Genomic DNA, 13,766 nt, shown 5'->3' with positions numbered 1-13,766 from the left:
CCGACCAGTTCTATTCGCCGCGGTCTCATTTCCTAACATGTACCGTAGCGCGTTATGTCCGCTCCACGATCAGTCCGCAAACTAAAAGGAGGAAATGTGCTGTGCATGTAGTCCGTGTGTGTCCGTGTGTAGTCCGTGTGTGTCCGTAATCTCTTCTGCCACGTAGAGGTGGGGAGGTGTAGTTGCAACTTGGACAAAAAAACAACAACAAAAAACCCACAGTAAATGCTACAGTACACGTTCAGTTCATTCATAGTGTAGCAACTCGAGTTAGGACCAATAGTTACCAATGTGAGGACTGTGTGGGGTCATAATATGAGTATGTTGGTACTGAGTGGGGGGGGGGGGGCTAAGGAGATGTGTTACACCCGATTTATTGAAAATTTTATTAACAGATTGCAGAATGGGTACAATACAGTACGGCTCAATACACACAATTGTTAAGGGGATGCAGACCAGAGAAAGACTTTCGTCTTGTTTACATCAGGGTGCCCCATTTTCAATTCATCATAAGGCCTGAGGATGCAGTCTCTTGGTGTCTCACAGTGGAAGAGATAACACATAGCTTAGTGTATAATAGTGATGGTTTATTGGCGCTATGGCCAAACAATAGCCTTTTTGGGATATTAAATAAAGCTGCACTACTCTCCCGTAATGCCATTGTGGACTCGCTTCTTCATGATAGCGAGGTTGCTACAATACATTGGGGGTATTGAATATCGTTTGCACACAACACTAAACGGTAATATGAGGTAAACTTTCTGAGGTGTAGGATAAGACATATTGCTTTCAGCAGGTGGGTCACAATGGGACAAAATAAAAACAAGTATAATAAAATATTATATTAAAGGTGCACTATACAGTTTATTCCATTTTATGTCTTCAAAAATGAAAACTAAATCATTTTGCGGCACTGTGAACCAAACATAAACCTAGAATATGTTTAACAAGATTGCAGGCCCTGCCTTTGTAAACAGCAGTGAAAAATAGTATATTTTCAGGAAGCTTATTAGCTTCAAACAGTGTTCCAGGGATGCACTTTTCCTCTAGCTTCAAACAGTGTTCCAGGGATGCACTTTTCCTCTAGCTTCAAACAGTGTTCCAGGGATGCACTTTTCCTCTAGCTTCAAACAGTGTTCCAGGGATGCACTTTTCCTCTGAGGTTTGTTTATTCAATTCTGAAAATATATCATAGAAATGATTCACTTCTCTGATGATCAAAAGACTACACAGTGCACCTTTAAAATATTGTAAAATATTATATTAACACTAGAACAGCCATGGAGAAAATGTCACTGATTCCCGCCGGAACAGGTCAGATGACCCGACAGCTCATATGAGAAAAATAAACAGTGTAAACTATATAATTACCTCTTAATTAATATAAAAATATGAGGTTTACCACAGGTTTGAGTGACAAAAAAAAGTAAAAAAAAAAAAAAATTATTATAATAATTTTCTTTGGATGGAAGAGCCACACATTGACGGGCAAAGAGCCACATGCGGCTCGCGAGCCACGGGTTGGCCACCCCTGCGCTAGACGCTTGCAAAGTGCTGTGACTTTCCACATATATATTCCATATATATGTGGAATAACGTTCCAATTACATATTCCTGAAGTCATTTAGAAATTTCAGAAACCGTGCCAGATAAAACTGGTACTTTTAGGAAAAGTCATTGAGTGACAGAGCTGGAGCTCGACCGAGTGACGAGGATACATTTATTGAAAATGCCTAGGGGTCATTTGACCCCTTGTCGGCTGTGCTAGTGTTAAAATAAAATAAAATATTTGGGCTCAAAATCTTTCCTGAACATACTGTGACAAAAACATGTAGGCCAAATTAAAATTATTCCATGGCACAGTACAAGGTTGGAACATCATTCAGAAAACAATGGTTTTTCACAGTAGCCCACATGGCAGCAGGTCTCAACCTCTTTGGCCTAAATAAATACAAATTCAGCTGCGGACCGCATTTTGAGTCAACGGGCTGAGAGGAATGTGTTATACATGATTTTGTCCAGAATTCCATCTCTGCCTATACTGTAGTTAAGGGGATACTGTAACAGGACTAGAGAAAGTGAAACCTATGATCAGAAGTGTCCCGTTATATTTCTATATATTATTCTCCCATACATTTCTAGTGAAATTAAACTATTCACCATTTTTCTGGGGACCCCCTGGGACTCCACCAAGGCCCCCTTGTTGAGAACCACTGGCTTACAGCAACAACAAAAAAAATTTAAATAAAAGACACAGGCTTTTAACAAAATGTTTGCTTTATTTTTTTCTTCTTTTTATCCAGGACAACTCATTGAAGGATAATCAAGGAGAAATAAGCACTAACGTTTTATTTTTATAATTTTTTTTCTGTTTAACATTTTGTCTGAGATGGATGGTGTTTTTTTATTTTATTTATCTGAATTGGTCAAAGTAAAACAAAAAACAAAAAAATTAATTTATTATTAATAATAATGATAATTATAATAATACATTAATGATAATAATAATAATAATTAATCAATACGATGGTGTGGCGTTAATTATAGGATAACAAATGGCCCATAAATGTAGGGTTGTTGCTGCTGCTGTTGTTTTAACGTCTTCTTCTGCGGTACTGTAATGATCACCAGCACTAACTCAACTCAACCGACGACAGAGAAGGAAATGAACCACACGAATAAACGTCTGCGCTCCAGCCTTCCCAAAGAGGAAACACTTTTTTTTTTTATATTTAAATAATATTTTATCAAAGCTTCTGTTTTTGTTTATCTTCATAAAATGTTTCTAAAACTTCTCTCTTCTTCATCTTCTTTAAACATTTCTCTCATTTTTTTTCTTCCTTTTTGCGTTTTTGATAATTTTTCTTCCTTTTCCTTGTTTTTTTCTTCTCTATTTTCCCCACCATTGGTTTGTTTTTGCAGGTGCCTGTGTGTATCTGAGCGTGTTTGTGTGTGTGTGTGTGTGTGTGTGTGTGCTGTGTCCTTGGCTGAGGCTTGTAGGAACAACTGTATGTGAGAGGTGTTTGTGTTTCCATGTTCTTGATCTGCCTTATTCTTACAGTCAGTCACTGCAACAAGGACCATCATACAGAGTTGAAGCTGCCTCAAGCGATGAGGAATCGGTGTGTGTGGTCTTTACACGTATATATGTGTACCTACGGTGAGCTTATCAAGGAGTGTGTTGAGCTAGTAGTGCAAGTGAGTAGGCAAGGTAAAGTGGCCATCTCTCAGTGCCTATGTTGGTGTCAAGTGTATAAGTGTGTTTATGTGCGTGTGTGTATAGTATGAGAGTGCATGTGTGCATCTATGCTCTATGTGTACAATCTAGATCAGTGTGTGTGTGTGTGTGTGTGCGTGCATGCGTATAAGCCCAATTGTGTGTGTATGAGTAAAGTGGGTTCTGAGTATGTGCTATGTATGCATAATCTGTGTTTCTGTGTGTGTGTGTGGGGGGGGGGGGGGAGAGAAAGAGAGAGTGAGAAAGAGAAAAAAAAGTGTGATTGTGTGTTTATTTGTGTGTATGGATTTCTATGTGTGTGTGTGTGTGTGTGTGTGTGTGTGTGCGTGTAGAAGGCACGGAGGGCAGAATGGGGGGGTCAGTTTCTCAGGTCCATGCTAGAACCAAACAGGGCCACCAGCTGCTCCTCGTAGTGGGCGATGTTCCTCTTCATGATCTCCTTACAGGAGCCCAGGAGACGTTCAAACGCCTGGATGTCTATTACTGTAGAGGAGGGAGGGGGGGGGGGGAGAGGGAGGGGGAGAGGGAGAGGGAGAGAGAGAGGGAGAGAGAGGGAGAGAAAGAGGGAGAGAAAGAGAGAAAGATATTCAATATATAATATATAATATTCAAGCGCCTGGATGTCTATCGACATTTAAACTACATTAAAGTCTATTGATAATGTCTTCCACTCATTAATCACTTAAACTAAAGTAAATTAACTTAGGAAGGGAATAATGACCTATCTTTGGCGGTTAATGCCCTTTCACTGCCGCGCTACCAAACGGTTAACCCTTTTCACTGCGACAATACACAGAAGGTTAACCCTTCCACTGCCACACAACAGTGAAATGGTTAACCTTTCGGTTGTGTGATAGTAACGGGTTGTGTGATAGTAAAGGGTTGTGTGATCCCTCTGCACTGAAACTATGGAACTAAAATAAGACACTATCTAAATGCTGCTCTGAAGCCAGGTGACATTAACATAAGATCTAAATGCTGCTCTGACGCCAGGTGACATTAACATAAGATCTAAATGCTGCTCTGAAGCCAGGTGACACTAACATAAGATCTAAATGCTGCTCTGAAGCCAGGTGACATTAACATAAGATCTAAATGCTGCTCTGAAGCCAGGTGACACTAACATAAGATCTAAATGCTGCTCTGAAGCCAGGTGACACTAACATAAGACATTAGCTCTCTGCACTGAAACCAGAGGGGGACTAACATAATGCTGGTACAGTACATTTAGTCTGTGGTTGTCCACCCTTCTAGACACTGGCAGGTTAACAACTGAGCCCTTTTCCATTCTAAAATTCGATTTGACTGGTGAATAAGTGTCTCAAACCCATGAATCCATCAGCCACTGTGGCCACTACAGTGTCTCAGAATGTGTCTGTGTGGTTATTTCTGTTTCACCGCTGCAGCTGTATGTGTGGTGAGTCCCGTGGGCTGCGAGAACACTGAACTCTGAACTCTTCACTCACAAGTACACATGAGCACACACAGACACACACACACACACAACACTCATGCGGCAACCGCTAAAACAATCACTTTAAACAAAATGTCACTTTAAAAAAATAGAAAATCACTTTAAAGGAAGGAGGTACTGTATAGTATAGTTTAGATACAGTAAATAATTGTAAATTGTATATTGTATAGTAGTGTATATAGGAACCAGTTTCTCAGGAACTTAGCATGTCTTCTTTACCATGCATATCTTGTGTCTTACCTATTTAATTTTTTCTATGCCTATTTTTATTATTGTATTTTGAACAATCAATGCGGGCATGACCACTCGCATTTCACTGTATGCCCTGGTATGTATGTGACAAATAAACCTCTTGATTCTTGATTCTCTAACACACCAAGGGAGGAAGTACTAGCTGTAGTATCTTTGTCAAAGTCGGCCACGAGTGTCTGTGTGTGTGTGTGTGTGTGTGTGTGTGTGTGTCTGTCCTTACCCAAGCACTTGACGTCTCCCACGGCGTAGGCTGAGGCCGCTCGGGGCTTGTTGGTGACCAGGGCCAGCTCCCCGAAGTAGTGACCCCGACTGCAGGTCACTAGCTCCACCTCTATGTTGTCTGCGTGGTCTGCCTTTGTCTGGTGGGAAAGAGAGCAGAGAGCCATTATAGTCGTACCGATAGTGTCGCAACCTCTCATGCAAGGGGGTTTGGTTGTTTGGAACGACAGTAGCTCAGAAGCAGCCTTTGAAATCCAGTGTAGTCCTTTAGTACTGAGTGGGTCGGGTTAAATCAGTAGGTTGTAGTACGACACTAAACATGTGGTTAAATCAGTAGGTTGTAGTATGACACTAAACATGTGGTTAAATCAGTAGGTTGTAGCATGACACTAAACATGTGGTTAAATCAGTAGGTTGTAGCATGACACTAAAACGTGGTTAAATCAGTAGGTTGTAGCATGACACTAAAACGTGGTTAAATCAGTAGGTTGTAGTATGACACTAAAACGTGGTTAAATCAGTAGGTTGTAGTACGACACTAAACATGTGGTTAAATCAGTAGGTTGTAGTACGACACTAAACATGTGGTTAAATCAGTAGGTTGTAGTATGACACTAAACATGTGGTTAAATCAGTAGGTTGTAGCATGACACTAAACATGTGGTTAAATCAGTAGGTTGTAGCATGACACTAAAACGTGGTTAAATCAGTAGGTTGTAGCATGACACTAAAACGTGGTTAAATCAGTAGGTTGTAGTATGACACTAAAACGTGGTTAAATCAGTAGGTTGTAGTATGACACTAAAACGTGGTTAAATCAGTAGGTTGTAGCATGACACTAAACATGTGGTTAAATCAGTAGGTTGTAGCATGACACTAAACATGTGGTTAAATCAGTAGGTTGTAGCATGACACTAAACATGTGGTTAAATCAGTAGGTTGTAGCATGACACTAAACATGTGGTTAAATCAGTAGGTTGTAGCATGACACTAAAACATGTGGTTAAATCAGTAGGTTGTAGCATGACACTAAAACATGTGGTTAAATCAGTAGGTTGTAGCATGACACTAAAACTTGGTTAAATCAGTAGGTTGTAGCATGACACTAAAACATGTGGTAAAATCAGTAGGTTGTAGTATGACACTAAACGTGGTTATTATTGTTATTTATCCCATAGTGTCCCACAGACTCTGGACTGCATTGAGGGACAGACAGGGACGTGCACACCTGCAATAAGACCTGAGCTGTGCAATAACAGATTCATATGTACATTTGGATATTCATATCTTATTTTATTGCATTGTGTTTTTATTTATTATACTAGTATGTAGTTGTTTGATCTGCTAGATTTCTGCAGTTTGTCTGTTTATTGTCTTGTCTGTTGAATATGGCTAAGCATCAACCTCAGTCAAATTCCACTGTATGTGCAAATGTACTGTTATTTCTTTGTTATTTATTTCCATAAAATGTCCTATTGGGAAAAAACATCAGGTACGTACATGTACACTAGGTCAAATACGGGTTGGAGGGATCGACTGTCGACAGGAAGGAGTGACGACCAGAGGGTTGTGAGGGAGGGGAAAGAGTGGAGGATGAAAGGAGGAGGAGGAGAGACTCTTACTTTACTCTTCATCATGATCTTGACGTCGCCAGATTCTACAATGTAGAAGCAATCAGCGCTGTCTCCCTGCGGAGGAGAGAAGACGAGACTCGTACGTCAGGATGACAGAGAGGCAGGACAAAATGAGGATGCAGTCTTTTGTCATTTACCACGACATGAACTAGAATGATTCCAATAATTACATTCGTAGAACGTGTGTTTTGGTAAACTAATCCACTGCTCTGTGAATATAAACATAGTTCCCTCCTCAGATGGTGGACCTTATAAAAAAATGACACAAATAAATGAAATACAGGGTAAAGGAAGGGAACACACCTAAAACCATACATCTCATTCTAAGTGTTATTGACCATATTTATTGTAACATATAATATACTGTAACTGATGGGGCACACAGACCCTTATCTGCACCTTTGATTACACTGCTTACTTGCTCATATGCATATATTCAGAGTTAATTATATTGTTTACACTGCTTATTTTATCTTTACTATAATTGTGTTGCCTATATTTATGCCTTCTAATCTACTATTACCATGCTCATACCTGTACACACCCCCCATGCTGCTATGACGCCTGAATTTCCACAAGGGGATCAATAAAGGAATATCTTAACTCATTTAGTCATCCTTACAGCAGGTGAACATAGAGTTGTCAGTTCACTGGATTGGAAACAGTCACGGATATTTCAGAATTCTCATGTCTGGATTTCAGGATTTGTTACGTCAATGTGCCATATTAACCCATTTAGACCTAAAACGCCTGCTAAAAATGCACTATATACCCTGCATATACACACAAATGTGTTTCCCGGTTGCAATGGGTTAAAGGGGCACTACTCTAAAAAAAAAAAGCAATGCAGATTTATTTTGCACATAATCTTACACACATCCATTTCATTTACAGTTATTGAGAGCAAATTAGTTTGAATATGGCCACCAGTGATGTTATCAGGGACATTGAATGTGTGTTGTGTTAATTACAGCTCAATGAAATGATAGGGTAGCAGTCCCTATAAGACAAGGTATTGCTATTCCTTCTATCTCTGTACCTTATCATTTCATGGAGCTGTAATTAACACACCACACGGATTCAATGTCCCCGAGGACATCACTGATGGCCATATTCAAACTCATTTACTCTCAATAACTGTCAAACTAAATTAATGTATGCAAAACAGTTTAGCAAAATAAATCGGCAGTGTTTAAGTGCCCCTTAAAATCCTGGGGAGCCATATTTACTGCAAAAGTCTCCCCCCTCAGGTATATTTATACATCAATTTTTTTAAATTAATTAATTTGTGTTTACCCAGGGTAGGTTGGCTGAGCATGGATGCTCTCTGAACACTCTGCTTCACACTCAGTTACACACATTCACACCTGGGAGCTGCCCAGTACAACTACAGTCTGACACTGTTTACCTACTGAGCAGCTCTACTGGAGCAGTTGGGGGTTAAGTGCCTTGCTCAAAGAAACTCCCAACGGTAGGTATTGAGGACGGGGAGAGAGCCCATTTTATTTTATAATTCTATTCTACTTCTTCAATTTAGTTTATATTCCATTTTATCTTATTCTACCGTAATGTCACACCAAACGACCAAATTATTTGTATGTGTAAACTACTTGGCAATAAAGACCTTTCTGATTCTGATTAAATCAAAATAGATGTTTATGTTCTTTTATCACATATGTCACTTATACGCCGGTATCTGTCCCAACAATGACAAAAAAGGTTTTCTTAGTTTGTAATTTCCTGGAAAATAAAAAAAGAATGTTGATGAGTCATCCAGCACACTACTAATATAATATACTAATTTTGCATCCAATAAAATGCTTTCTAGAATTACATTTACAGCACATTGTAACTGAGCTAGCACTCTGCCTCTTTAACTAAATTTAACAAATGTTCAATGTTAGCTTGCTAGCTAACTTTACTAATGTTGCAAAAACATTGTTAACATACGTTGCTCACATTAGCTTGCTAGCCAATGGGTCGACCGTAATGCACATTCAGTGCTATTGGCTACTGTAAATGTGAAAATGTCAATCAATATCCACGACAAGTCCCTCCCTAGCTTCCCGTTATGTGTCATCGTCCTTTAAATACATGAAACAAACCAATAATAGTCGTTACCTGCATGATGATCCGTTCACCATCCGAGAACTGCTTCATTCCTAAAACATCCACTATCTTCATCCTCTCTGATAACTAAAGACAGAAGAGAAACATGTTGTTAGGAGTACGTTGATTACAGTCATGCACATTTTTCATACAAACCCGTTTACTCTCCTCTTCCTCCCCCCTCCTCACCTCCAGTGATTTGAGTAGGGGCACAGACTCGATGAAGGCCTCGTACATCCTCCTCTTCTTGGCATTGGCCTTCAGAATGAGTCTACGGAACGTGGCACGATCCTGGAGCACACAAAACGCACAATAGATTTAGGATGTTTTTGAACAATAAAATAATATAACTGATACAATGCCTTTAATTCAGTCATACGTTGCTTATTGTGGACTGTTAATGGCATGAGTATAATCGTTCAGCTTCAGATGTATCATTTGATTTGTATGTATGAAGTGTTTTAGTAGGCTGAGGAGGCATGGCCCTCTGTTCACTAAACACTGTAGATCCTCGATTGTTAAGCACTGTGTCCTCTCTGCTAGATGTGACCGATGGGCCAATCAGACATAGCAGGAATGACTGATGAGCCAATCAGACATAGTGGGATTGACTGATGGGCCAATCAGAGTAACCAGTTTATATTATGTAATATCTTCAAGGAAGCAAGGAAGCATATCTTCAAGGAACAGAGGTTCACGCCATCGCCCGCAGATCCCCTCCCTGCTGAACAAGCGTCCCGGCCGACCAGTAGGAGTAGCCGTAGCAACGACCAGGACTCGTACCCCACCGGGAGTAGTGACCCGCGGACACTGTGCCAGGGGCAGCTATAGAGTAACTCACTCTCCTCCCCTGACCTCTGCAACTCGTTTCTCCTCTTCTTCAATAATAAAGTATCTCTAATCAACAGCTCACTGACTGCCCGCATCGCCAATTCCCCCACCCTCGCCCCTCCCACCAACATTTTTCCCCCACCTGACTCCATCCCTCCCACCCCTTTTACTGCCTTCGCCCCAGTTGACTCCTCCTTCATCATGGACCTCATGACCACCTCCAAGACCACTACCTGCTCCCTTGACCCCCTACCCACTACTCTCACCAAAGCCTGCCTCCCTGCTCTCATCCCCCACCTCACCGCCCTTTTCAACCAGTCACTATCCCTAGGCCACGTCCCCTCCTTCTATAAACTCGCCGCTGTCACCCCTGTCCTCAAAAAACCCACTCTTGACCCATCCAGCCTCTCCAACTACCGCCCCATATCCTCTTTTCAATCTTTTTTTCTCAAAAACACTGGAACGTATTGCTGCCTCCCAACTCCACTCCCATCTCCAGTCCAACACCCTCTATGAACCCCTTCAGTCTGGCTTCCGTCCCGCTCACAGCACCGAAACTGCACTGGTTAAGGTCATCAACGACCTCCTCATCTCCGCTCACTCCGGTGCCCTCAACATCCTGATCCTACTCGATCTCAGTGCAGCCTTTGACACAGTGTGTCACTCCATCCTCCTCCAAAGGCTGCACCAACTGGGTGTTGAGGGCACAGCACTTGGCTGGTTCTCCTCCTACCTCACAGACAGACACCAATTCATCTCCCTCTCCGGCCACACCTCCTCCCCCTCCCCAGTCACACAGGGGGTCCCCCAAGGCTCAGTCCTTGGCCCCCTGCTCTTCATCTGCTACATTCTCCCCCTTGGTCACATCATCCGTAAATACCACCTCAACTTCCACTGTTACGCTGACGACACCCAAATCTACATCAGTACACAATCCCCCCACAGCCCACCCCTCAGTCACATCGAATCCTGCATCACCGAACTCCAAACTTGGATGACTCACAACTTCCTCAAACTGAACAGTGACAAGACTGAACTTCTCATCATTGGCACCAAAACCACCCTCACCAGATCCGGACCCATCACACTCACCATCAACGACTCCACCATCACCCCCTCCCCCCTAGTCCGCAACCTTGGTGTCCTCCTTGACCCCACCCTCTCATTTGACCCCCACGTCCGCTCCATCGTAAAAATATCCTACTTTCACCTCCGCAACATCGCAAAAATCCGTCACTGCCTCTCCCCCCCCGCTGCTGAATCCCTCATTCACGCCTTCATCTCCTCCCGCCTGGACTACTGCAACTCCCTCCTCACTGGTATCACCTCCCGCTCCCTCCATAAACTACAAATGGTCCAAAATTCAGCCGCCCGCCTCCTCACTAACACCCGGTCCCGCGAACACATCACTCCTGTCCTCCACTCCCTCCACTGGCTCCCGATCAAAGACCGCATTAACTTTAAAACACTCCTCCTCACTTTCAAAGCCCTCCACAGCCTGGCCCCCCCCTACCTGACTGATCTCCTTCTCCCCTACCGCCCCACCCGTTCCCTCCGGTCCTCCTCCACTGCCTCCCTCACTGTCCCGACATCCAAGCTTAAAAACTTCGGAGATCGGGCCTTCTCTCGTACTGCACCCCGACTCTGGAACTCCCTCCCCCAGTCCATCAGAGACTCCCCTACACTCTCCACCTTCAAAGCTCGCCTCAAAACCCACTTGTTCTCCCTTGCCTTCAACCCCCCCCACCCCTAAACCCCCCCCCCCTCCCCTCCAACCTGATTGATGTCTGTCTCCAGTCTTTTTTGTGCTATCAGGCTGTCTCCCCTGTTCCCCCCATGGTCTCATGTTCCTTTTGTTTTTGTTTCTTTGCTTTCGTTTCTTTGTTTGTACTCCTGCTCCCGACTACTGTCAGCGACTTCGGGTTACTGAGAAGCGCTATATAAATTAAATTAATTATTATTATTATTATTTAGTAGTGTCCCGCGGACACTGTGCTAGGGGCGGACACTGTGCCAGGGGCAGCTGTAGAGTAGTGACCCGCGGACACTGTGCCAGGGGCAGCTATAGAGTAGTGTCCCGCGGACAGTGTACCAGGGGCAGCTGTAGAGTAGTGACCCGCAGACACTGTGCCAGGGGCAGCTATAGAGTAGTGTCCCGCGGACAGTGTACCAGGGGCAGCTGTAGAGTAGTGACCCGCAGACACTGTGCCAGGGGCAGCTGTAGAGTAGTGACCCGCGGACAGTGTACCAGGGGCAGCTGTAGAGTAGTGACCCGCGGACACTGTGCCAGGGGCAGCTATAGAGTAGTGACCCGCGGACACTGTGCCAGGGGCCGCTGTAGAGTAGTGACCTGCGGACACTGTACCAGGGGCCGCTGTAGATTAGTGACACTGTGCCAGGGGCCGCTGTAGAGTAGTGACCTGCGGACACTGTACCAGGGGCCGCTGTAGATTAGTGATGACGACCTACAGCTGACACTGGGATTAGAACTCGGGGTCTCTCGGTGGTAAGCGAGTGCTTAGATCTCTATGCTACCCAGCCACCCCGTAGATTGCATTACTGAACTCAGTTTTTAGATTTCATTACTTAAAAATTGTTAAATTCAGAGACCTTAAACTGCAAATATTATAGCTTTATTGATATTTTATTGAAGTTTCTTGAGGAGCCTGGAAAAATAAGCATCTCACGTTATTCTGTTATTCTGAATAACATTAAAGCTGTGACAATATTGTTATTTGATGCTTGCACAGTCTAGGAGAGGCTCGCAGAAGAGACATTTCAGCGCCATTGTACTTGCACGTAATAAATAAAATTACTGACAATTTTGACTTTGACAATAAATATGAATGGGAGAGTTGATCAATTATTATTAATTTTTTTTAAATAACAAACCCATTCCATTCACAACCCTGTGTGACCTTCTCATTCTCACTTATTTCATTCATGTAATCTACAACACTTGCTCTTCCCCTATAGAGCCACAGGGGGGTGCTGTTACAGTGTGACTAATCAGGAGGACCAGCTTCATTCATACATAGTAAAGTAGTGGGGCCCATTCAAGGTCTAGCTCAACTGGTCATAGACTCAATGATGATGTTTTGGGCAGATGTGCGGGCAGGGTCCCCAGGGAGTCTCCGCGGACCGAACCAGGGGCCGTCACGTGGTTCTATGGATGAGGCGCTCTCGTCCACAACGTCCCCGGAGTCTCGGCCCCAGAAGACCCGCACGTGGCTTGGTGCCGGAATTAAGAGATTAAAGAGGGGAATGTCACCCATTTTAACCCTTACACTGACACACTACAGAAGGTTAACCCTTTTTACTACCACACTACAGACGGTTAACCTTCTGTAGTGTGGTAGTGAAAGGGTTGACCTTCTGTAGTGTGGTAGTGAAAGGGTTGACCTTCTGTAGTGTGGTAGTGAAAGGGTTGACCTTCTGTAGTGTGGTAGTGAAAGGTTAACCTTCTGTAGTGTGGTAGTGAAAGGTTAACCTTCTGTAGTGTGGTAGTGAAAGGGTTAACCTTCTGTAGTGTGGTAGTGAAAGGGTTGACCTTCTGTAGTGTGGTAGTGAAAGGTTAACCTTCTGTAGTGTGGTAGTGAAAGGGTTAAGCATGTTTTTTCCTGTGCTCCAGGACAGATCAGTCAGTACACACTCCTAAAGCTAGAAATCAGAGAGAGAGAGAGAGAGAGAGAGAGAGAGAGAGAGAGAGAGAGAGAGAGAGAGAGAGAGAGAGAGAACATTGGATGGTTCCAAATGGTGATGTCACTGGGATGTAGAATCTAGGGCCGCTCCGTAGACAATGAATAGGGCTCTGACTTTGTGAGGCCATACAACGTCTGTGTGAGCTCTTAAAACTTTATAATCTTGCCTTGCTAGAAGATCTGAACCAGAATTCGAATCTCATTTGGGTGTAAAAGCTCACACAAAGCCTCACAAAGTGAATGCAAAATTTAAAATAAATACCTAAATAAAATGTTGTGTTTGACAAAAGTTAGAAACTTTAAATCGA

The 13,766-nt window shown here is 43.1% G+C and overlaps 1 protein-coding gene across 2 annotated transcripts in view; it reads right to left on the bottom strand.

The window, feature by feature from the left end:
• Positions 1-2,687: 2,687 nt before the first annotated feature.
• Positions 2,688-13,766, bottom strand: part of prkar2aa (protein kinase, cAMP-dependent, regulatory, type II, alpha A) — a 215,420-nt gene continuing 204,341 nt past the window's right edge. For both annotated transcript variants that reach the window (XM_084333758.1, XM_084333759.1), the window contains exons 7-11: positions 9,116-9,217; positions 8,939-9,013; positions 6,806-6,871; positions 5,185-5,323; positions 2,688-3,721 (exon numbers count right to left, since the gene is read on the bottom strand). In XM_084333758.1, coding sequence (XP_084189884.1) covers positions 3,597-3,721; positions 5,185-5,323; positions 6,806-6,871; positions 8,939-9,013; positions 9,116-9,217 — 507 coding nt within the window. In that variant the 3' untranslated portion in view covers positions 2,688-3,596. The remainder of the gene's footprint in view (positions 3,722-5,184; positions 5,324-6,805; positions 6,872-8,938; positions 9,014-9,115; positions 9,218-13,766) is intronic.

The sequence above is a fragment of the Notolepis coatsorum genome (assembly GCF_963971535.1).
Source record: "Notolepis coatsorum genome assembly, chromosome: 17".
Classification (NCBI taxonomy): Eukaryota; Metazoa; Chordata; class Actinopteri; order Aulopiformes; family Paralepididae; genus Notolepis; species Notolepis coatsorum.
The sequence above is the reverse complement of the archived record's forward strand: the minus strand, read 5'-3'. Positions and strand labels throughout refer to the sequence as shown.